The 21,775-nt window shown below is 43.0% G+C and overlaps 1 protein-coding gene across 1 annotated transcript in view; it reads right to left on the bottom strand.

The window, feature by feature from the left end:
- The window catches only part of LOC122558222 (synaptic vesicle membrane protein VAT-1 homolog-like), a 194,980-nt gene that overhangs the window by 2,746 nt on the left and 170,459 nt on the right, over window positions 1-21,775 (bottom strand). Inside the window, exon 8 of the mRNA XM_043706556.1 lies at window positions 14,604-14,687. Coding sequence (XP_043562491.1) covers window positions 14,604-14,687 — 84 coding nt within the window. The remainder of the gene's footprint in view (window positions 1-14,603; window positions 14,688-21,775) is intronic.

Here is a 21,775-nt window from a genome sequence, read left to right as displayed (position 1 = left end):
TGGCCTCCTTCTCTGACCCCTTGATCATTTCACTTGTTGACTTACTTCTCAGGCTTCTATTCCCCCCACCCACACTAGTTTAAATCCTTCTGCGGGGAACGAGCAAACCTCCCTACCAGGATATTGCTGCCTTTCAGTTTAGGTGCAACCCATACAAGCAGCATGGTGGCTCAGTGGTTAGCACTGCTGCCTCACAGCTTGAGTTTCCTCCCACAATCCAAAGATGTGCAGGTCAGGTGAATTGGCCATGCTAAAGATTAGATTAGATTGTGGATACAGGCCCTTCGGCCCAACAGGTCCACACCGACCCTCCGAAGAGTAACCCACCCAGACCCATTTCCCTCTGATGAATGCACCTAACACAATGGCCATATCACCTGATCTGCACATCTTTGGACTGTGGGAGCAAACTGGAGCAACCGGAGGAAACCCACACAGACACGGGGAGAATGTGCAAACTCTACACAGACAGTCGCCCAAGGCTGGAATCGAACCTCAATCCCTTGGGCTGTGAGGCAGCAGTGCTAACCACTGAGCCACCGTGCTGCTCCTAAATTGCAAATAGTGTTAGGTGCACTAGTCAGGGGTAAATATATGGTGCGGGGATGGGTCTGGGTGTGGGTTGCTCTTCTGTGGATCACTGTGGACTTGTTGGGCTGAAGGGCCTGTTTCCATACTGTAGGGAATCTAATCTAATCATCCTTGTACAGGTCTCAACTGCCCTGGAAGATATCCTAATGATCCAGATACTGACGCTTGCCCTCCTACACAGCTCTTTAGCTGCGTATTTAAGTGCATTCTCTTCCTATTCCTAACCCTTACTGGCATGTGGCACAGGAAGTAATCTTAAGATTACAATCCCAGACTGTGCTTTTCTTAAAATGATGTCTAAATACTCCAATTCGGGAAGGGGCCGTACGAGCCCTGGTTCTGAGGAAAAGCTTGCCAGGTGATCAAAGTTTCCGTGGAGGAGCATTTCGAGAACAGTGACCATAATTCTGTAAGTTTTAATGGAGTTCTAGATAAGGATAAGAATAGTCCTTGGATGAAAGTACCAAACTGGGGGAAAGCTAAAAACCACAATACTAGGCAGGAACTGGAGAATGTAGTTTGGGGGTAGCTATTTGAATAAATCCACATCTGGCATATAGGTAATCTTTTAAAAGCCAGTTGATTAAAATTCCGAGCCAGTATATGCCTGTGAAAATGAAGGACAAGAATGGCAAGTCTTGGGAATGTAGGATGTCAAGAGAAATTGAGAGCTTAGGCAGAAAGAAAAGGAGTCATATGTAATGTTTAGAAAATTGAAGACCACAGAACCCTCAAAGAATACAAATATAGCAAGAGAGAGGTCAGGGGAATTAGGAGGGCCAAAATGTCTTTGGCAAACAGGATTAAAGAAAATCCTAAATGCAATTTTATATACATATAAGGAACAAGAGGCTAACTCGGAAAAGGCTAGGTCCACTCAAAGACAAAGGGTGGAATTCATGCTTGGAGCTGGAAGAAGCGGATGAAGTCCTTCACAAATAGTTCACAAAGGAGAAGGACATGGTGGACTGTAAGTCTTGGGAGGGGTTTGTTGATATTCTAGGGCATGTCAATATATAAAGGAGGAAAGCGCTGGGTGTTTTGAAAAGCATTAATGTAGGCACGTCCCCGGGACCTGAATAGATCTATCCAGATTGCTGTGGGAGGCAGGCGAGGAAACTGCTGGGGCATTGCATAAAATATTTGTATCCTCTTTCATCACAGGAGAGGTCCCAGAGGAATGGAGAATAGCCAACATTGTTCCTCTGTTTAAGAAGGGCAACATGGATAATCCTGGAAATTACAGGCCAGTGAACCTCATATCAATGATAGCGAAATGATTGGAGAAGATTCTTAGGAATAGGATTTACTCACATTTTGAAAAATATGGAATTAGCAATAGGCAGCATGGTTTTGTGTCTCACAAACTTTTGGAGGAAGTGACAAAGATGGTTAATGAGGGAAGGGCAGTAGATGTTGCCTATTGGGACTTTAGCAAGGCCTTTGACAAGGTCCCTCATTGCAGACTGATACAGAAGGTGAAGTACATGTGATCCACAATGAGCTGAAAAGATGGATACAGAATTGGCTTTGTCATAGAAGACACAGTAGCAGTAGAAGGGTGTTTTTCAGATTGGAGATCTGTGACCAGTGGTGTTCTACATGGATCACTGCTGGGATCCCTGTTGTTTGTAAAATATAAAAATGATTTGGTGGAGAATGTAGGTGGCCTGATGAGCAATCTGCAGCAGGATATAGATTGGCTGGAGACTTGGGCGGAGAAATGGATGGAGTTTAATCTGGGCAAATGAGAGGTGTTGCATTCTGAAGGATCTATTGCTGGAGGGATGTGCACAATAAATGGCAGAACCCATATCAACATACAAAGACATCTGGAGTAGAGGTCCACAGCTTCCCAAAAGTGGCAACCCAGGTGGATAAGGTAGTCAAAAAGGTATATAGCTTCTTGCCTTCATCAGTTGGGGCATATAGTACAAAAGTTGGCAAGTCATGTTGCAGCTGTATAGCACTTTAGTAAGGCCACATTTGGAATATTGTCACCACACCACCAGAAGGATGTGGAGGCTTTGAAGTGAATACAGACTGGCTTACCAGGGTGTTGTCTGGTTTAGAGGGTATTAGCTTTGATTGATGTTTGATTACTTACAGTGTGGAAACAGGCCCTTCGGCCCAACAAGTTTACACCGACCCGCTGAAGCGTACTCACCCAGACCCATTCCCCTATATTTACCCTTTCACCTAACACTACGGGCAATTTAGCATGGCCAATTCACTTAACCTGCACATCTTTGGACTGTGGGAGGAAACCGGAGCACCCGGAGGAAACCCACGCAGACACAGGGAGAATGTGCAAACTCCACACAGTCAGTCGCCTGAGGCGGGAATTGAACCCGGGTCTCTGGCACTGTGAGGCAGCAGTGCTAACCACCCAAGAGAGGTTGAGGAGAGGTTGGGCAAACTTGGTTTGTTTTCACTTGAACTTCGAAGGACGAGGGGTGACTTAATAGAGGCAACAAAATTATGAGAGGCACGGATAAAATAGATAGTCAGAGTCTTTCTCCCAGGGATTATATTCATTGGAATTTAGAAAAATGAGGGGGGGGGGGGGGATCTGATAGAAACATATAAAATTATGAAAGGAATAGATAAGATAAAAGCAGAGAAGATATTTTCACTGGCCGGTGAAACTAGGGGACAAGAGGGCATAGCCTCAAAATAAGGAAACCAGATTTAGGACTGAATTGAGAAGGAACCTCTTCACCCAGAGGGTTATGAATCTATGGAATTCCCTGCCCAGGGAAGTAGAGTCATAGAGCTGTACAACATGGAAACAGACCCTTCGGTCCAATTCATCCTTGCCGGCCTGATATCCTAAACTAATCTAGTCCCATTTGCCAGCACTTGGCCCATATCCCTCTAAACCCTTCCTATTCATACACACAACCAGGTGCCTTTTAAATACTGTAATTGTACCAGCCTCCACCACTTCCTCTGGCAGCTCATTCCATACACACACCACTCTGCATGAAAAAGTTGCCTCTTAGGTCCTTTTTATATCCTTCCCCTCTCACCCTAAACCTATGCCCTCTAGTTCTGGCATCCCCCAACCCAGTAAAAAGACCTTGTCTATTTATCCTAATCATGTCCCTCATGATTTTATAAACCTCTATAAGGTCACCCCTCAGCCTCCAATGCTCCAGGGAAAACAGCCCCAACCTATTTAGCCTCTCCCTATAGCTCAAATCCTCCAACTCTGGCAACATCCTTGTAAATCTTTTCTGAATCCTTTCAAGTTTCACAACATCTTTCTGAAAGGAAGGAGACAGAATTACACACAATATTCCAACAGTGGCCTAACCAATGTCCTGTACAGCTGCACCATTACCTCCACACTCCTGTATTCAACGCTCTGGACTCTAAAATTTGAGACTTCATCTGTAAATGTTTTTAAAGCTAAGATAGATTTTTTTTGAACAAAGAAGGAATTAAGGGTTATGGTGAGAGAGCGGGTAAGAGGAGCTGAGGCCACGAATAGATCATGATCTTATTGAATAGCGGAGCAGTCTCGAAGGGCCAGACGGCCTACTCCTGCTCCTCGTTCTTATGTTTTTATGAATGTGCTGACAGTGGGGGTGGTGGAGGCAAATATAATAGCAACGTTTAAGAGGCAGATACATGAATAGACAGGGAATAGAGCAGTACCGACCGTGGAGAGTCAAAAAGGTTTTAGTTTAGAAAGATATCGTGTGTGGGCACAGAAGATTCACAAGGATGGTACTGAAATTTAAGAGATACATATCAGGATTAAAAGACTGGACACTTCCTTCTGAGAAATGAAGCTGAGAATCTCTAAAATTAGTGAAGGTTCAGACAGAATGGGTTCAGAGTGCAGAATCCAACAGGAATCTGAGCAATGTGGACTCGGGCGGAATTTGTTCCACAAACAGCCAATAAGTCCTGTTACGCTCTCAGAAGGAACCTGCACCATCTTTTGTGTTTTTGACAAACAATTTGTTCCGAGGCATTGGCAAGTTGCCAGTTATAGGGGGCAATTGCTTGTTAAATGCCTTGTCATAGGCCCAACTCTTCTCATTAATATTCAGCTTTCTACCTTATAAAATGGGCCAAACAAGCTTGACATTGAGAAATCTTCACATAGAAATCAGTTTGCCCATTGATCCAAGTTGGACACTAGATGCCAACACCTCAGGGCATGCTCCATGGGCACCGGCCACACATCCATAGACACTGGCATCTGACACATGACAGCCATTAAGAAATCACAAAGCACATCTCTGATTCACTTACAAGGACTCTACTGCACTTCAGTGCCACAAAATGCACTGGTAACTATCATTGTAATGGTGCAGCGAGGACACTGTGCACTCAGGGACACACACCCAGCTCATGGACTGGACCCAGGGGTTGCTTACCACAGCAGATGAAAAACTGGGGCGAGCTGAAAGTCCCAGAGGAGGTCTACCCCACTGTCATAATACGCTGTGGCCAGTTAGATTAGTTCAGAGGGGAAATTCAGCCTCTGATACCAGAAAGTTCCCAACCTTTGGAGTTGCTGACCAATCTGACTGGCAGTCATAAAGTCATAGAGTCATACCGCACGGAAACTGACCATTGGTCCAACCAGTCCATGTCGACCATCATCCCAAACTAAACTGGTCCCACCTGCCTACTCCTGGCCCATATCCCTCCCAACTGTTCCTATTTATAAACTTATCCAAATGTCTTTTAAATGTCGTAACTGTACTCGCATCCACCACTTCCTCTGGCAGTTAATTCCAAAGCGGAACCATTCTCTGTAAGAAAGTTATCCCTCATGACTTTTCAAAGACTTTTTTTTCTCACTTTAAAAATATGCCCCTCACCTTGAAATTCTCCACCCCTAGAGAATCAATGTGGATTTCACCAGTTTACTCGTTTCCCCTCCCCCCCATCTTATCCCAGTTCCAACCTTCTAACTTGGCACCACACACGTGACCTGCCCTACCTGACCATCTTCCTTCCCATTGATCCGTTCCATCCTCCTCTCCAACCTATCACCATTAACCCCACCTCCATCTACCTATTGCACTCTCAGCTACTTTTCCCCAGCCCCAACCCCCTCTCATTTATCTCACCACCCCCTCAGCTCACAGCCCCAATCCTAATGAAGAGTTTTTGCCTGAAACATCAATTCACCTGCTCCTCAGGAGACCTGCTGTGCTTTTCCAGCACCACACTCTTGACTCTAATCTCCAGCATCTGCAGTCCTCACATTTGCCCTGTAGCTGGAGAAAGGTTAGTGTATTGAGTTCAATAATTTTAGGGCCTGAGCACCTTCTCCCATGTCCTTATTCCAATCCCCACAGACCAGGCCTTGTCATCACATGGACTGCTACCACAACCAACCCATTGTCAGCCACTAACAATCCTATTACCAGCTATTGGTTCCCCCAGGCTGATCTCTATTCATTCCTTTATCTGCCTTAATAAAAACCAAAAGAACTATGGATACTGTAAATCTGAAGCAAAAATAGAAATTGCTGGAAAAGCTCAGCATTTGTGAAGAGAAATCAGAGTCAACGTTTTGGGTCCAGTGACCTTTCCTCAGAACTCCTTTGTCCTGCCTAGCTCCTTTTCTCTCTTTGAGTTCCATCTCCTTCCCTTCCCCCCACCTCATCTTTAGCATATATACTAACCTTTTCCAGCTACAGTCAGTTCTGAAGAAGGGCCACTGAACCTGAAACATTAACTCTGTTTTATCTCTCCACAGATGGCTCTGGACTTGCTGAGTTTTTTCCAGCAATTTCTGATTTTGTTTCTGATTTCCAGCATCCGCAGTTCTTCAGTTTTTCTGTTTAGTAAGTTGACAATTCCTGATTTACCGTTCATTAGTTTAAAATAGATACAAAAATCAAATATCCATGAGGCCATCACAGAATCACATTACAGGAAGAAGTAATTTGGCCTGATACGTCTGTGACGGCCCTTTAGTAAAACTATTCAGTTAATCTCACCCGTCTGTCTTTTCACCACAGCCTTGAATTACTCTTTTTCTCTGGTATTATTCATGTCCCTTTAAAAATGTTACTGTTGGATTTCCCTCATGCTCTCAGTCACACCAGCTCAGAACAACTTGCTGTGTTATAAAAACGTTCCCTCTCGTCACCTCTGATGAATTCACCAAATACAGTACTCTAAATCAATGTCCTCGGATTCTCAACTGTTCTGCCACTGGAAAGAATTTTCCGTATCCCCCATGATTTCCATTGCTTTGTATCAGTGTCACTCTATGTCACAACCCTTCGATTAAGAATTAGGTAAACAACTCTCGTTAGCTCTTGGTTCAAAGAGCTCTCCACTACTTTTGTGCGTGCAATCTCAATTCAGTTGCCAGTGGACTAAATTCATGTTGCCATTAGAATAAACCTGAACTATGGTTTCACGGGGAAGCTGAATGTATTCAATATCTCCTATGATTGTCGAGCCATAAATTGCAATTAGCCCTGAGCAGAAAGACAATCACACGTGTCAGTCAATAAAGTGGCTTTCGCTATTTATAACCTGCTGTCCCAAGCTGTCTGGAAAATGCTGATGCTTGATAGCTAATTCCAGTTACCGCGGCACCAGCTGCTATTGTAAGCCACGTCATCACCTCGTGAGCGAGGCAGCTGTCGTTTTCTGGCCATTTGGGTGCTGTTGCACTGTAACGGGCAATGTATGGAAACAACAGATCAATCAGCGCCACTATTAAGATTCAAGAGCGACTGATTTTAGCTGCTTTCAATTCACCCTTGCTATCCCATTAGCTAGATCTGGGCTCCCGTGCAGACAGTCTTAAGTCAGAGGAGTAGCGAGACATTAGAAAGGAGGATGTCCAACTAGCTTACTTTCTAGTATGAATAGCCATGGCAACTGATCCCATTCAATTTGTTTTTTGTTTTTGATGAGGCATGAGAAACAGCATAAAGCCCCAGTGACTGACAGCTTTGGGAACCATCCGTCTAGAGTCTCTGTCATGTCACTTCACATGGCAGGTAAACTTCACTTGAAATCAGGGTGCAACAAAGTGGTTGAAGTGTGTGAGATATTGTCATGTCCAACCATATACATTTATGAGGATAATCTACCTCTGTGACTTTCACTGGAGAAGTGATGCCTGGGGGCAATTTTACTGAGATACCCATCATTCTTACTGACACAGACACCTGGAAAAAGTTCAAAATAATCAACAAAATTAGATAGCCAACGGCTTTTCCCCATGGTAGGGGAGTCTAAAATTAGAGGGCAAAGGTTCAAGGTGAGACAGGAGAGTTATGTAAGGGTCCAGAGGGTGGTGAGTGTCTGGACCAGTGATGGAAGCACATACAATTTTGTCATTTAGAAGCATTTAGACAAGTACCTGGATGAGATAGGTGTAGAGGGAGATGGACCAAGCACAGGCAAATTGGACAAGCTTAATTGTGGAAACTGGGTGGAATGGATAAGTTGGACAGAAGGGCCTGTTTCCATGCTGGAAGCCTCTATGACTCTATAATCATAAAACTTGACAGAGAGAACAATCCAATATGTGACATCACCTAGACTGACTTAAGCATAAAATAATAAACAGAAGCCTGCATCTACTTCTCAAGCAGACGCGTAAGATTTGTTGGTTCAAATTTAAAGAATAGATGATTTTTTTTTTAATTCCTGCTCAATATTTATTCCTTAAAATTTAACACATCATTAAAAAAAACATCACCTGGTCATGATATCATTGCTGTGTATAAATTGTCTGCCACGTTGCAACATTATGGCCATGCCTTATGATTACTTCATTGCCTGTAATGTTCTTCAGAACATCCAGAGGTTGTCAAACATGCTGTAAAAGTCTTTTCAGGCTTAGTACAGTGTAGCTTAAAACATCGAGTAATGGAACTCTTTAACCAGTCCATTGAACAGACAAACAGGAAACAGATGTTCCCCCTTGTGGACCAGTCTCAAACAAGACATCATAGATATACAGTGAGAGGAGGAAGATTCAAAATAGAGATGAAGACAATCTATTTCTCTCAGAATCTGTGGAACTCAGTGCCCTAGAGTGCATTGAGGCAGAGGGAAATCAATAGATTTAAGTAAGAAACAGATATGTTAAAGGACTATGGGGATCAGGTAGGAAAGTGGAGTTGAGACCAGGATAAGATCAACCATGATCATGTTAAATGGCAGGGTAGGCTCGAAGGGCTGAATTCCCTACTCCCGCTCCTCATTGATATGTTCCAATGCTGCTGGCATTTGCAAATTCCAGCTAGATTTAATTTGCAAACATTTTGTTGTCTACTTGTTATTGATGCAAAGTGAGGGAGCTTAGAGTACAAATGGTGATGAAAGGTGATTTGTGTCTCCACAACCACAGCAATGTGGTTGACTCTTAACAGTCCTCTGGGCAATTACAGATGGGCAATAAATGCTAGCCTAGCCAGGGTTGCCCTCATAGAATCATAGAGACGTACAGCAAGGAAACAGACTTTTCGGTCCAACTCATCCATGCCGACCAGTTATTCTAAATCAATCTAATCTCTTTTGCCAGCACTTAGCCCATATCCTTCTAAACCCTTACTATTCATGTACTCATCCAGATGCCTTTTACATGTTGTAAAGAAATAAAGTCCTTGCAAATAGAGCATTGACTTTTTATTGAAGCTGAAGTTAGTATCAGTGATGTGAAAAGAGGTGAAGGCTGGCCAAAGGTGACCCATTAATCATACAACAATGGGAAGTGGGGTCCATTGCTGCATCATCCATCATTAGTTTAACATTGATCTTTATTGAATGCAATGTAATGTTCCATAGTTGATGTGGGTCAGAGATGGGAAGGGAATCAGAGGGCAGCAGGTCCTCTCCTTTTGATGCAATGTGCTGCTCCCTCAGCCAGTGTGGCACCTTCACCAAGCTGAGCCTGAAGGTGAATGAATGATGGAGGCATGGTCCTCATTACTGGGGAACTGGATATCTGACTGTACGGAGGAGAGTGTACAACCCTCATCTGCAGGGTATGCCGTTACTGATTGTTCTGAGACCTCAGAACCTAATTTACTCTTTATGTTCCCAATGTAGATAATTGCCACTGAGAGTCCAGGGCCCTGCTGCTGCTGCTGGGATGTTGGTTGCTGTGGTTACCCCACTGTGAAAGTGGCGGTGAAGGCAGGAGGAGCAGGGTCGACAGCAGGGGCAAAAGCAGACCAGCATGGAAGGTGAGGAACATCTCGCCTCTGGGCCCCTCGGGATGCATGGAGTGTGCAGAAGGCCCCGATTCCATGATCTGGTGATAAGCAAGGCCCAGGCTCTGTAACAGCCTGAATACTCTGCTGGAAGCTGGATGCAGGGTGGGGATTGGCGAGCTGCAGAACCGGGAGGCCATTCTCTCCCAGTGTTTGTGAAGGGCACTGCAACATTGAATGTTGATGTGACTGACTCCTTCTAGGGAGTGACAGGAGAGCTGTGTGGGATCTCCCAGTCACACCAGCACTAATACAGCAGGAAAGTGGCTGGAGCTAACTGTGCAACGGCACACTGGCTCATTTCATTCCCTCATGATGAGGTAGTGCTGCAGTCCAGGAAGTGGAATCCATGAACATAGCTGGTTTCCCCTAAGTACTGGATGCTATCAACTGCACACACATGGCACTGAGAAGGTGGTATCATACACTGCAGAATTAGCAACAGCAAGTGGTTCCATTCGGTTCAGGTGATTTATGATCAGTCTTACCATTTCCTGGAGGAGTGTGCCCGCTACCCTGGCAGTTAACACAACTCCAGCATCCTGGAGCACTCTGCACACCCAGTGTATGTTAGAGTCCCATACAGTTGAGACAGCATTCTGATGGGCTGTGGTCTCTGCAGGTGGACCAGGTGATGAAGCAATGTTCCAGATGCTGAAACACTGGGAGAACAGGGGCAGATATCCAAGGAGGAGGAGGAGAAAACTCTCATCCGTGACTGAGCCCAGCTGCATTGGGTGCTTCAAGCCAGACAGGATCTCATTGATACCCCGTTCCAACAGATGGGAGCTGGCTGCAACACGGATTGTGAGATAATTGTGAGCCCACGATTTGGGTTACATTGTAAGAGTTGAACTGAGGCCTCTGTTCCCTTGGTTTGTGCTCCCTTTTGTTGGCTATGGTTCATCATTTGGGATTATCTAGTACCCGGCCTATGTGATGTTCCCTACTAGACAGTGAAAAGATATGGGTGAAACAGTGGGCATTGAGGACAGAGTGGAGGGTATGACCTGGAAAGGGTGATCTGACAGGATGGAGCTAATGACAGGTAAACTGTGTGACCGGGTGATGAAACCTCCATGATGTTGAGAGAATGGGGTTGTCTGTATGACTTGGTGCCAGCCATTCCAGCTACACGTTGTGAGCAGTGTGACCTTGTGGCTGTTTTGTCATTACATCACTGGCGAGGGGCAGCATCGGACTTTCCACAATTGTCAGGATGCCCTACAGTTGTACAAAGATTGTGCTGGTGCAAAAGATCCAAGTCTTTTGGCAGATATCTACTGAGTGGCGAGATGTTCCAGGAATGATGCTTGGATAAGCCTGGATGCAGACATCAGGGACGGCATTGGGTGAGACAGGTAATGAGGTGTGTTTGGTAAGATATGGGGAGAAATGTCACTGGGCATCATGGCGAGAATCCTTCTTCAAAACCTTGTGCAATTTGAACTTAGCCCAAAAATCTATCACAGCGCCCTTTTGTAATTTTGTGATATTAATAATCCAAAAATGACCCCAGCACTGATCGCAAATGAAAAATAGACTCTACTTCTAATAAAGAGCTTATGCTTGAAACATCGACTCTCCTGCTCCCCAGATGCTGCCTGACCAGCTGTGCTTTTCCAGCACCACGCTTTTTGACCTACTTCTGACGCTGCCAGACCTGCTGAGTTTCTCTTGTACTTTCAGACTTCCAGCAGATATTTTGCTTTTATGTTAGCTCTGGTCACCTCAGAGTTACAAAAACTTATGTTAACATTTCACAGCATGATGATGAAATCTAGCAAAGGATATGAAAGTCTCAAAAAGCTGGAGTCTCCAGATAGGATCGTGTGCAATAAGCTTGTGATTGACAGGAAAAGGTGTCATGAAGACTGCAGTCTTCATGTGGAATTAATACAGAGAGGATTCATAATAGAATTCGTAAGCTAAAGGTCTCCATTGACAGAATATTCTAGAAGCACTGAAATAAAACCTGGGAACTGTGCAACTTCACAAATAAGTGTACTGAAGCCTTTTCACAGGAGAGTAATCAGAAACATTGACGTTGAGCCAACATAAGGGATGTGAGGAGATGTTATGCAAAGGTTGGTTAAAGTAAGCAGCATTGCAAAGGAGGACAGAGTGATAAGAGTTTCACAGAAAGAATTCCAGAATGTATATTGGAACTAAGTGCCTGAGGAAGGAGCGGGCACTCCAAAAGCTTGCAGTTTCAAATAAACCTGTCTCCTATAATCCAGTGTAATGTGATTTTTGAAACAGTTTAATTCAGGGCAGACATCATTTTGAGTCCCTAGATGAGCAGAGGGCCAAAAGGAAAAGAAAGAGAGGAAAGGAGAGGAAAAAGATGGATTAAAAATAGACTGACAGTGAAAGAGATTGAAAACAATGAGAGCAAAAGCAAGAGAGACAGTACTGAGGAGGACTGCAACAAATTACAAGAATACATTAATAAATTAATACATTAATAAATTTGCAAAATGGGCACGTAATTTGCAGATAAATGTAAGCCAGTACATTTTGATAATTAAAGTAAGGATGTCACTTGTTACTAAAGTAAGAACTTAATTTGATTAGAAAAACAAATTAGAGTTTAAATCCACACGTTGTAAAAAGTGGCAACACGGCATGAAAAGCTGATTAGAAATTAAAGCATTAGGGTTCCTTGTAGCGGGAAATGTATCAACTTAGAAAAGGAATTCTCAACTTGTATTGAACCACAGTTTGAGGTGTGTTGTGCAAAATTCTGGTTGCCATGTAAAAAAGACACATGGTGGCTTAGATTCCCTCCAGTGTGGAAACTGGCTATTTGGCCCAACAAGTCCACACTGACCCTCTGAAGAGTAACCCACCCAGACCCAGACACCCCTGACTAATGCACCTAACATTACGGGTAGTTTAGCATCGCCAATTCATCTGAGCTGCACATTTTTGGATTGTGGGAGGGGAAACTGCAGCACCCAGAGGAAACCCATGCAGACACGGGGAGAATGTGCAAACTCCCCACAGGCAGTGGCCTGAGGCAGGAATCAAACCCGGGTTCCTGGCGCTGTGAGGCAGCAGTTCTAACCACTGAGCCACCATGCCGCCCAAGTACTCACAGTGCCAAGGATCCAGGTTCAATTCCAGCTTTGGGTGACTGTGGGGAGCTTGCATGTTCTCCCCGTGTCTGTGCGGGTTTCCTCCCATAGTCCAAAGATCTGTAGATTAGGTGGATTGGCCATGTTAAATTGCCTATAGTATTCAGGCTAGGTGGATTAGCCATGGAAAGTGCAGAGTTATGGTAAGAGAGGTTGAGTTAGGTCTGGGTGGGATGCCCTTCAGAGGGTCAGTGCAGACTCAATGGGCCAAATGGTCTCTGTAGTTCCTGAGGAGTATTCCAAAGGAATTTACAAAAAATTATATAAGAAATGTGAGGACACAGTCAGGAGTAATGTATGGGATTGGGTCTCTCTCTTGAAATGTGAAGGCTATGTTGTGATGACCTGATTTAAGCCTTTAGAATTATGAAAGGTTTTAATAGAATCAGTAGAGAGAAAATGTTTCCTCTTTTGGGAAAGGGGAAAAATTGGACATCAATATGAGATTCTGGATTAGTGGTGCTGGAAAAGCACAGCAGTTCAGGCAGCATCCGAGGAGCAGTAAAATCGACGTTTCGGGCAAAAGCTCTTCATCAGGAACACAGGCAGAGTGGTATAGAGTACAATAGGTGAGTGGGGGAGGGGATGAAGGTGATAGGTCAGGGAGGAGGGTGGAGTGAATAGGTGGAAAAGAAGATAGGCAGGTAGGACAAGTCATGGGGACAGTGCTGAGCTGGAAGTTTGGAACTGGAGTGAGGTGGGGGAAGGGGAAATGAAGAAACTGTTGAAGTCCACATTGATGCCCTGGGCTTGAAGTGTTTTTACCATCAATAAGAGATCATCACCAAGAAATCCAATATGGAATTCAGACAAAATGTCTTTATGGAAAGAGTGATCAGACTGTGGAACTTGCTGTGCCAGAGAGTAGTTGAAGAAAATATTATTGATGACTTTAAGGAGAAATTAGACACACATTATAAGTAGAACCGAGCAGATGGTTATAAGGGTTCGTTAGCAAAGACAAGAATAGGCTTGAGTGAATCATATGCACCAACTTGAACTGGTTGGGCCAAATGGTGAATTTTGTGTTGTTCATTCTCCACAGTTCTGCATGATAAAGAACAAACAGAGGAAAAGGAACGGCATGGGGATGTCCACATGTTCATCTGCACTGGAATTTGTAATGTCAATACAGTTTGGTGTGTACCTTGAGATTTTATTACACATCCTGAAATCAGGTCTTAAGGTTTCCCACCTCTACTTTTGTTTTCATCAAGGATGGAACTCCTCATTTCTGATAACATTAGCCATTGATGTAATCCCTGAACATGCTTATTAATTTCATGCCTCAGTACACTGGCTTTTTGACATATTTCATAGAATCCTAGAATCCCTACAGAATGGAAGCAGGCCATTCAGCCCATCGAGTCCAAAGTGACTCTCCAAAGAGCATCACATACAGATCCACCACCCCTCCCCCCACCCCACCCCCACCCCAATCCCTGTAACCCAACATTTCCCATGGCCAATCCACCTAACTTGCTCATCTTTGGGGTATGGAAGGCAACTGACGTAGACACAGGCGAATGCGCAAACTCCACGCAGACAGTTGCCCAAGGGTGGAATCAAACCCAGGTCCCTGGCGATGTGAGGCAGCAGTGCTAACCAATGTGCTGCCCCAATTGCCTTCAAAATTTCAAGAATTACTTACCAAAGGAGTTGGGGACTTTTCGACATCCAGGATAAGTTTCCCTATGTTTCCTCTATCATGGATTCTCTGCATGGCTTCCTTCACCTGCAAACAATAGATAGAATCATGAGACTTCTTTCAGAGATAGAGCACAAATGAATTGAATAATGATACTTCAATGTAAATTCCAGGTCAGTAACAGGCAAAACCTGCTCTGTATTATCCATCATTGGTGGATATTTTCAGGTCATTCATGTTCCACAATAACAGAAGTAGTCAGTATGTATTCTTGGATTAGAAGTAAGTCACAATGTTATGTCATCAGTTCAAAAAAAATAATCCCTCCAAACAAAAGTATTTACATGTGAACTATAGCATTGGAATAGGCCATTGGTTCTGCATACGGTGCGTGCTGGGTGAGTGAGCAAGGGAGCACAGGGATGACACGTCAAGCTCAGCTTTCCAGATTCCTGAATGTGGGCTGTGGTTCATGCCTCCTCCGGGCAACCAAGAACCATGAGACATTAATAAGCTGCCCCAACACAATGGAAATTGTAGGGGATGAGGAATGAGATATCAAACTCTGTGATGGAACCAGACAGATCAGGAGAACAGGGTTTGCTATCTGCACTCATATCCCATGCCAATCAATACACTGAGCCAGAAATGGGAGCTGTAGTGATTGTGATGAGGTCAGCCAATTGGAACTCATAGACAATGCATTCCCCGATTGGGCTTGTTAATATGGATCCTTGGCAGACAGATGAAAAGGCAAGTGTCAGAGACACTGCCACTCTGATGGGCAACAAATGTTGGTTTTGCCAGCAATGCCCATGTCCCATGATGGAATAAAGGAAGGGTATGGCATCAGTTGGATACCTGGCATGATACTGTAATACCAGCACTGTGCCAGATCTTGCCAGCTTGATTACTGGGGGATCTGGTTAAAATCTGCCTCCTTAGTTTGGTTCTCAGAAGGTGGTTAACATTGTGGTTTTGGAAAGTTGGCATTTATTTGCTGGTTCAAAAAAAAAAATTCAACTAGGTAGCAACATTCTGAGATGAATTTTCAAATTCAGTAAAGGTAGGCTATATAACAGTAGGCTATGCAGTCAGATTCAATCAAGGCCTCAGAGATCAAAATTTACCACTGTATCTTTTTAGCATAACTTTCCAGGTTGCAATTTCACAGAGATAGATTTTTCAGTCTCTTGAGAAATCAATGGATTCAGGGAGTGGGCGGGAAAGTGGAGTAGGAGCCGTAATATCTGATGATCTGCAACTCATATTAGATCCTGTCAGATAAATGAGACATGTAGTACTGAAGACTTTAACAAACTTTTATTACACTTCCTGGTAATTATACATGTGCATAACAATCACATTTGCTCACCTGGACTCAAGCAAAAAAATTTGCTCTGTGGTATGTATCCCCAGCATGTAACACTGAAAGAGGACAGAGCTGAGTAAGATGGAGACTGAGAGCTTTATACCTTAGGGTCACATGCTGTGATACAGTGATGATATTGTAAACATGTTCCTCAAAGCTTTATTACAGATCTGCTCTAAGAAAGAACGTAAAAAAGCCAAGATCATACTGGATGACAGACAATATGGTGCAATCCTGTTTCTACTTCTGTTTTCTAATGCTCTAGTGCAGATACAAAGCTGGATCCATTTCACTTTCACCAGAGGAACTGTAGATATCCTCCTGTTTCACTCGTTTGAAGTCTCACACTTGCACAGCACTGAATTTGTGGTAGGCATTGTCTTCTGTCTGGATTGGCAATTGGTTACAGCCTTTTCTTAAATTCATTCATGGCATGTGGGCATTGCTGGTGCAGGCCAGTAGTTATTGTCCATTCCTAATCCCAGAGGGCAGTTAGGATTCAACCACATTGCTGAGGTCTGGAGTCACATGTAAGCCAGCCCAGGTGTTATGAAGTTGAAGGTGTGTACTGTACCTTTAAGAGATAGTGAAAGCTGCCAAGCACCTGTCATGTGACTGACTAGCAGGCACAGAGTGTACTGGAGAATTGAAAGCTGTTACCTTAAGATGTAAGCTTTGGCTGTAACCTAGATATCTCAATTGTTTTCACAGCACTTTGAATTTAACCAATCAGTTTAAACAATGCCCCAAGATACTAAAACCCAATTGAATTTGAATTTTACTGTTTTGACAACATTGAACCAATGAGACAATCCGATGTTTGTAGTGTAAAAAACAGGCATTTTGGAGTTAGCCAGAAAGCGCACCACCTGCCACTGTTAGACAGACTGCCTGAAAATGCTCTCCATCAAAGGTACCTTTCTCATGGGAAAAACTGTGCAGCAAAAGATCAAAGGTGACCCGGGATATCTACAAACAGAGGAAGATCCACACTGGAGACAACAGCTGCTGTCTGGTTTTGAAAATTGAGTTGTTGTAAATTTAATAGGGGCTTTATTGGATCAATATATTGTTATAGAGTGATTCGGAGATGCCGGTGTTGGACTGGGGTGTACAAAGTTAAAAATCACACAACACCAGGTTATAGATTTCCAGCATCCACAGTTCTTTATTTTATTTATAGCAGTAATTTTAGAGCTTTCCAATCACAGGTCTGACAAATGACATGTTCTTATGGTTCCTCTGTTCCTACACCCTTGTTAAAAGAGCGCCAATTGGTTTATACTGCTCCTTTAACATTTTTCTTTCCAAAATGCATTTCTTCTTTGTGCCATGAGCTGTAGAACCTCTCCTGTGCTGTATGAGTTGATGTTGAATTCAATCTTCAATGAATCTGTCCACTTCCCCTTTTTGTCTGTGATCTCTTAACCTTTGGCACTATTTTCCATCATCTTCATCTCATCCGCAAACTTTGCAATTGTGCCATTAGATCCAAGTCCATGTCATAATTATATGGGGATCTATTACCAATCTTTGGGATTCTTCGACATACGTCAGTGTAAAAACAATCACAAAATCGACAGCAAAATAAGCAATTGCACTATTATGGCAAGTGGTTTTATGGTTGTGGTGCAGTAGATCTCAAGAGAAAGTTTGAAGATCTCACTAATTGATGTCATTAACGTTGCTAAGTTATAAATGTTTTCACTATTTGCATGTGTGTGTGTGTGGTGTGTTTGCAGATAATGTTCTATTTAATATTCAAGCAAAGAGTTTAATTAGTGAGCAAGGTGACTGTACACGAATAAATGAAGTTAGGATGGCCTTTCATTAATTCATTAATTATAAAGCTGTATTTCAGCATCTAATTATCTCAGTTCCAGACAGAAGTTAAAGACATTCAAATACGTGGTTAAGAAGACTGTTTATTTCACTTACAATTAAGCAAATTGTTATAGTTTCCAGTGTGTGCAAATAGAAACCTGTGGCTGCATTAACCTAAATAAATGACCTACTGTTCTTAAGCTGCAGTGACTGGAATTTCTGGATGTGACTGTATAAGTTGCTAGATCAAGAAGTATTACTGCACAAAGCAGGTTTGGTATTTAAATAAGGGCATGCCAGGTGAGAGCAAGAGAGAGCTGCAGTGATCTCTGTCGTTCATGAATTTCCAGAGAAGCATGAAGCAAACAGTCTGGTTCAGCAAGGTTTTACTAAGAAAGACCGATTTTACATCAAGAACACTCAATCTTTCGGACTGTCTATAAGACGCCGAACCTAAACCTGGCAGTGAACGGCTACTATTGCTTGTATTTTCCTCCTAAGTCGCAGTTAATGGTCTTTCAAATAAAAACAGAGAGATTAACTGAGTGTGAATGCGAGGACTAGAATGGCTGATCAAAACAGCATTAGTGTGCTTGACGGAAAATAATGTTTGAAAAGGCAAGAGCAGGGGAACAGGACTGAGTTCTTTTACAGAGTTTCAGATTTACTGTGGGCCAAATAGCATCCTTCCAATGTAAAACATTACTTGTTTAAATTCATTCAGGCAACATGGACATTACTGGTTCATCAGTATTTGCCCTTGAGAGGGTGGTGGTGAGCTGCCTTCTTGAACTACTGCAGTCCACATGCTGTAGGTTGACGCACAGTGCCCTTAAGGAGGGTACATTACTCAGCACATGGGCTGGATTGGGGGCTAGGCAAATTTTAGAAAGTCACAGCAAACACCTGGAAAGGGACTTGTTTTTCATCCAATTATCCAAATTGTTGGAAAATCAGAGTGCACTAAGTAGACGAAACAAGACTTCAACTATGAAGAGAGACTAGGCAGGCTCAGTTATAATAAAACAAAGAATTGTGGATGCTGGAAATCTGAAACCAAAATAGAAATTACTGGAGAAAGGTCAGCAGGTCTGGCAGCAACATCTGTGCAGAGAAATCTGAGTTAACGCTTCCTGCATTTAGAACTGACTGTAGCTCAGGAAAGGTGGTCTATAAGCTGAAGGGGGAGTGGGAAGGGAGTGAGTGGATAGGTGGAATTAGAAACCAGAAACAGTTGGATTAGATTCCCTACAGTGTGGAAACAGGCCCTTCGGCCCAACAAGTCCACACTGACACTCCGAAGAATAACCCACCCAGACCCATTTCCCTCTGACTAATGCACCTGACACTATTGGCAATTTAGCATGGCCAATTCACCTGACCTGCACATGTTTTGGACTGTGGGAGGAAACCGGAGGAAACGCACGCAGACACGGGGTGCATGTGTATTGCCTGAGGCTGGAATCGAACCTGGGACCCTGGTGCTGTGAGGCAGTAGTGCTAACCACTGAGCCACCGTGCCACCGTTAGGCCAAGGGATGGATGACAATATGCCAGGGAGAAGTAAAGGCTGATAATGGGGACCATGACTAAGGTAGAAATTGTCAGGCTGCACAAGGCAGGTTCAGGTTATTTTCCACTGAGTAGACAAGGCTAAGCAGGGTGGGGGGAAGGTGGTTGAGGTGCACAGAGTTCACATGAGCATACATGAAATAGGTACATAGGGAGAAAGTTTTCTCCTTAGTAGAGGAGTCAATAACCAGAGTTTTAAGGTAAGGAGCAGGAGGTTTAGAGGGGATTTGAGGAAAATATTTTCACCCAGAGGGTTGTAGTATCTGGAACCCACTGTCTAAAAGGGTGATTTTAAAGACTGGCATGGACATGGTGGGCCAAAGGGTCATTTTCCATGCTGTAAAACCTTAATGACTCAAATTCTCCACTCATGATTGCAACAGTCCACAAAATTCATTTGCATTTTTACCTCAAAAATATAGAAGAGAGAAAATAAATAGGCTGTGATTGGAGCGTAGGAGGTTGAGGTGGTCTGATAGGATGAAATCATGAGGGGTAGAGATAAAGTGAAGGGCAGGTGTCTTTTCCCTCGGGTGATGGATTTCAAGACTAGGCAGAATATTTTTAACGTGAGGGGAGAAAGATTTAAGAAAGACAAGAGAGGCAATTATTTTTAATAGAAAATTGTTCATGTGTGGAATGAAATTCAAGAGGTGTTGGTCGATGTGGGTGCAATTACAACATTTAAAAGACATTCAGATGAGGTCCCGAATATGAAATGTTTGGAGGGATAAGGGCCAAGCACAGGTAGGTGGGACCTGTTTAGTTTGGGATTATGGCCTGCATGAACTGATGGGTCTATTGCTGTATGATTCTATGACTCTATAGCTCAAAATTGCCAATGTGAAATTCTTTACTTTGCAGTGCATTTATATCACTCCCACAGCAACTTAATAGGACACACAACAGTTAATTTAGAGTGACTGTATTTCTAAAATGTCATGATAAAAACCAAAGGTTCTTTCCTCATGTGGATGTCTATGAAGGTGGGGTTTGATTTCCAGTGCACTACTTCAATGAGTCACAACACGTATTCATCTGAGAACCACCTTCCGAGAAATTCAAATTTGCAGCTTTCTGGGAATTCTCCACTTACTTCATTTTAAAGCATCCAACTCTTTGAAAAAAAAACAAACTTGCGAAGATGGAGATCAGAAGTACTGAACTGAATTAACGACAATTTGCAAAAGTGTGCTACCTTTACCTGTAACCAATCTTTGTGTGTAGATGTTGGACAGACCTGGATTTTAGATTGTAGATTGAGGTTTAGTTTAATCTATACATCTTTTATAAACATGCATAGTGGGCTGGTCTAACAAGGTCAAGATGCCATTTTAGACTAATACAGAAATCATGAGATTATGGTGCACCGAATATAGAATTGCAAGTAGTCATCAGCCAACAATAGGCAATTAATTAGAAGCATCTCAATTATTCTGTAGCTTAATGTACTGATTCACATCAATTGTGAATAAAGGCTATCTTTCCAAATAACTTTCATTAATTACAGTATCTGTATGTTTTTTGAAATGTATAGTTCAAAGAGACTGAGAAAGTCAGGAAAAGGCATAGCTAGGGCTCTTCTCAGTAATTCTGTCCTTGGCACAAAATGTATGGAGACCTTTATAAAAAAACAGTTCATTCATGTTCAATACAGCATGAACACTCTGAGACATTATATTGTCTTGAAGTGAGAAATAATGTACGCAGATGGACAGGTCCAACAAATTGACAATTAACACATCAGTGGGCAAACTGGATTTCAACAGCAACTTTTAAGTAACAAGTGTTAATTGGGCACAAAAAGTGGGTTTTGAAAGCTATTTATGAGTTCTTAAAGTATCCTGAGATCAGCTGAAGGGTGGTCCTTCCTCAGGTTAAGATTTAGACTGATCTAAGTTGTACAAGTTTTCAATCAACCAGCAATTTTAAAACACGTGAAAACTTTAGGAGTTTGGACTCATGATACAAAGAGGGTTCCTGTCTTTGTGCTGGATCCATTATTGAAAGCTGTCTTTTATTTCTTCTAATTATAACTTCTGTTTGGACTTATGCAGTCTTCAGTAATACATAATGAACCTTCATTACAATAGTGCCAACAAAGTCCTGTATAATTGCAGCAAAATCCTTATTCTTCTACTGCAACATCACTGCAAAAAAGACCAATAGGCCATTTGCTTCTTGTTCCTTTATGAATGCACTCAAATGTATCAATGTTTCGGGCATAAGCCCTTCATCAGGAATGAGAAGGGTGTGCCCAGCAGGGTAAGATAAAAGGTAGGGAGGAGGGACTTGGGGGAGGGGCGTTGGGAATGCGATAGGTGGAAGGAGGTTAAGATGAGGGTGATAGGCCAGAGAGTGGTTGGGGGCTGAGAGGTCGGGAAGAAGATTGCAAGTCAAGAAGGCG

The sequence above is a fragment of the Chiloscyllium plagiosum genome, chromosome 17 (genome assembly GCF_004010195.1).
Source record: "Chiloscyllium plagiosum isolate BGI_BamShark_2017 chromosome 17, ASM401019v2, whole genome shotgun sequence".
NCBI classification, from domain to species: domain Eukaryota; kingdom Metazoa; phylum Chordata; class Chondrichthyes; order Orectolobiformes; family Hemiscylliidae; genus Chiloscyllium; species Chiloscyllium plagiosum.
Note: the sequence above shows the minus strand (reverse complement) of the source record. Positions and strands in the feature narration are given on the sequence as shown.